The 3,422-nt window shown below is 42.5% G+C and overlaps 1 protein-coding gene across 1 annotated transcript in view; it reads left to right on the top strand.

The window, feature by feature from the left end:
- The first annotated feature begins 346 nt into the window (after window positions 1–346).
- The window catches only part of Lsmem1 (leucine-rich single-pass membrane protein 1), a 7,352-nt gene continuing 4,276 nt past the window's right edge, over window positions 347–3,422 (top strand). The window contains exons 1-2 of the mRNA XM_013024019.1: window positions 347–473; window positions 1,767–1,895. Coding sequence (XP_012879473.1) covers window positions 347–473; window positions 1,767–1,895 — 256 coding nt within the window. The remainder of the gene's footprint in view (window positions 474–1,766; window positions 1,896–3,422) is intronic.

Raw genomic sequence — 3,422 nt, 5'->3', positions numbered from 1 at the left:
CCTCCCTCTCTCCTTCCTTCCTTTCTTCTTCCTTCCTTCCTTCCTTTCTTTCTTTCCTTCTTTCTTTCTCTTTCTGCTGATCCTGCCTGGGGCTTGAACTCAGTGCCCAAGCACTATCCATGAGCTTTTGTGCTCAAGGCTATCTCTCTACCACTTGAACCACAGTTCCACTTCTAGCTTTTTTGGTAGTTAATTGGAGATAGAGTCTCATGGGCTTTCCTGCCCTGGGTGGCTTTGAACCATGAACCTCATATTTTAGCCTCCTGAGTAGTGAGGATTACAGGTATAAGCCACCAGCACTCAGGAAGCCTCTAATGTTTAATGTCAGTGTTTTCTTCCAGGAACAATGAACCATTCTGTCCAGGACACTGCCTCTCAGGGTGTGCATGAAGATGGAAAGCTCTATGTTGTGGATTCCATAAATGACTTAAACAAATTAAACCTTTGTCCTGCCGGATCCCAGCAGCTGTTCCGTATGTGTGCCTGGATTGGCTTGCTTACCATTTCTAGGTTCAGATTGCCTAAAAGTAGCAAAGGCTAATATGGATATATGGGGGTTGGGAGGGAGAATAGGGCACTGAGGATGCTCTTGGGCAAAGATACAAACTTATAAATTACTACTTATAAATTACCCAATTAAAGGATATGTGTGGGGACAGATACTAAAACAAAAATTTATTGAAAACAAAATGTGTATTAAAGTTAGAGCTGTCTGAACTCCTTTGTTAGTTTGAACACTGGCATTTAGACCTAGGTATAATTGTTCAATAGTCATTTGCTTTATAAAGACATTAATTTCAATTTCATATTTCATATTTGCTCCAATTCATATTTGTCACCCCATACTAAAATCCTTTCTCAGCTATTGCTCTTTTTTTTTTAAAGTTTTTCACATTTTTATTAGTGTCAGTCACTCATACCAAATGATTTTATTTTGACATGCCCCTAGAAGCATACAATGTACCCTGGTCAGATTCGTCCCCTCTGTCACTGTTCTTTACCACCAAAAGCCCTTTTCCCAAAGCAACCTCAGCAACCTTCCCTTCATTGGTCCATTTTCACAAGTGTACATAGTATTCTGGCCACATTCATCCTTCTTCACCCTTTCCATTTAGCTTCCCCACTCCTATTAGTACACTCATCCCAGACAGGACCCATGTTTTACATTCCTGTCATTCACTCTTTTTAGCATCTGCTCACTGGTCAAAGGAGGTTTACTGTGATGCTTCACACAGTATTTTAATTGGATTGATCCCTCATTAGTCTCACTTGCCCTTTCTCCACTACCCTCTGTTATTCACCCCAGAGTGCTCTATCTTCTTACCCATAGGATGTGTTCCACATGGAGCTCTGCTTACTGTGGGGTAAGGGAGTGTCTTTGGAAGAGGGGCAACAGAGCCTCCATCTTTCCTAACCTTCCCTTCTTTATGCCCTTCCTAAGGAACCATTTATATTCTTACCCATGTTGGTATTCCAATTCACATTCACTTTATAGCTAACACAGTCTTCAGGAATTTTCCAAACAGGTCCAAGGAGATAGCTTAAGCCCACTCATTCTTTGAATACCAATGTAGAAGAAGGTAAACAATGCCAAAAATTACTCCAGGCCAAAGACACTCCTAGTACATAAGTCACTTTCCAGGGTCATTAGAGGGAAAATGGCAGTATTATTTATCACTCAGCTCTCTAAAAGTGGGCCACTCTTATTTTCTGTTGCCAAGTTGTATGCTGAGGACTTTTTGTCATTTTTTCTTTGCTTCCTTTAGCGCTGGAGGAGAAAACCCCAGACCTTGGCATGAACTCTGGAAATGGAAGCCGTAGTCTGTTTTTCATGGGGTTGCTCATTGTGCTGATTGTCAGCCTGGCGCTGGTGTTCTTTGTGATCTTTCTAATAAGTAAGTACTCCCTCCAACACTGTTCCTCATAAACAATGTTTAAGGGACATTGTTCTTGGAATGAGTCAGGCTATCAGAACTTCTATGGAAAGTCAGAGGGAGAAGGGCCACTTTGAATGAACCCTGCCATTCTAGGATAGGATGACAGGGACCAGCCCACAGCCTAAGTCCGCGGTCCCAGATCATCACACGCACCTATGGTAAGTATTATATCCTGGATCCAAAAGAGACTCCAAGACACCAGTTAAAAGAGCTAGGAACTTGATGACAGGGTAGGATGGGTTTTTATAGGGGTAAGTTACGTAGAGTTACATAGATGAGCTATGCAAGGCAGGTTTGGCACATTTTCATTGGTTATAGTTATATGACCTTTAAATTCATTTGCTTTCTATGGTATATATCATGTATAATAATTTGCAATAATCCACCCATAGTGGGACCACTCGGTGGTGGTCTTCAATTGGTGGACAGTGGTGATGTCACCTTTGGGCTCAGGGCCCTGTTACTGAGGCAAGCAAGCAAGGTTACAGAAGCAAACGTAGCAGAAATGTAGCCTTGAGTCACAGGAGCATAGGCAAACATGATCTTGACTTGGTCAGCATGACCAATGCTATCAATGCTATTGACACTATTACAGAAATGATCTTTAATATAAGCTCCTGACTAATACAGCAGCTCAGTGCAGCTGGTGATAAGCCTGAAGGTTGTCAGTACCTTCTGCAAAGCTGCCAGCTTGGTAAACTTGAGGGAGAGATGAGATGTTCTTTTGCTTTTTAGCAAGGATAGAGAAGGGGCAAAGGCTGACTACTGGTCAGCCTTTGTCTGGGTTTTTCTTTACCAAGAGGTTTTGCCCTTTATCGGTAATTTTGTTCTGTTTTCTGATTTCACCTTTTTGTTCTCATGGATGTCCTTCTTTTCCAAGGGAAAGGGGGTTCAGGGGAGAGAGTAAATTTCCAACAGCAGGAGGGACTGAGGCCAGACAATAGGAGGGAGTTTCTGCAGTGAATAGCAACTCATATTACAGCAAGTATTTATAGGACACTTTAACTCTTTATTGGGAGTCCCTTGCTGTCAAATGGTAAGCTACTTATTCTAGTGAATCCTTGGTTTTCTTTATTCAGTATATAGGATTCTCCATGCTCTTCAGGTCTAGACCAGGGAGTCATAGTCAGATTTCAAGCTCCCTCTCAGCTTCTTCCCTGTATGACACAGTCCAGACCGGTGTCCTGCTCCTGAGAGAACCTGACTTATCTGCTCTGAGAATATTATACCCATGAGTGGTAGCATGGGCATTTTCACATGAGCAAGTTGCCCTAGAGACACCCTGGGCCAACAGTGTCACCTGCTCTTTGCCCCGGATGCCATCTTGCCCCTTTGGGATGCTGTCTCTTCCTTGCACATAGCTCTCACCCACAGAGCCCTCTAGTTTTCTCTTTCAGCTCATCCCTGTATACTTTTATTATTATTATTGTGAAAATTCGGTACAATGGGGTTACAATTACATGGGCAAGGTAGTGAGTACATTTC

This window comes from Dipodomys ordii, unplaced genomic scaffold, assembly GCF_000151885.1.
Source record: "Dipodomys ordii isolate 6190 unplaced genomic scaffold, Dord_2.0 Scaffold72, whole genome shotgun sequence".
Lineage (NCBI taxonomy): Eukaryota > Metazoa > Chordata > Mammalia > Rodentia > Heteromyidae > Dipodomys > Dipodomys ordii.
This window is presented reverse-complemented; position numbering and strand designations above follow the sequence as displayed.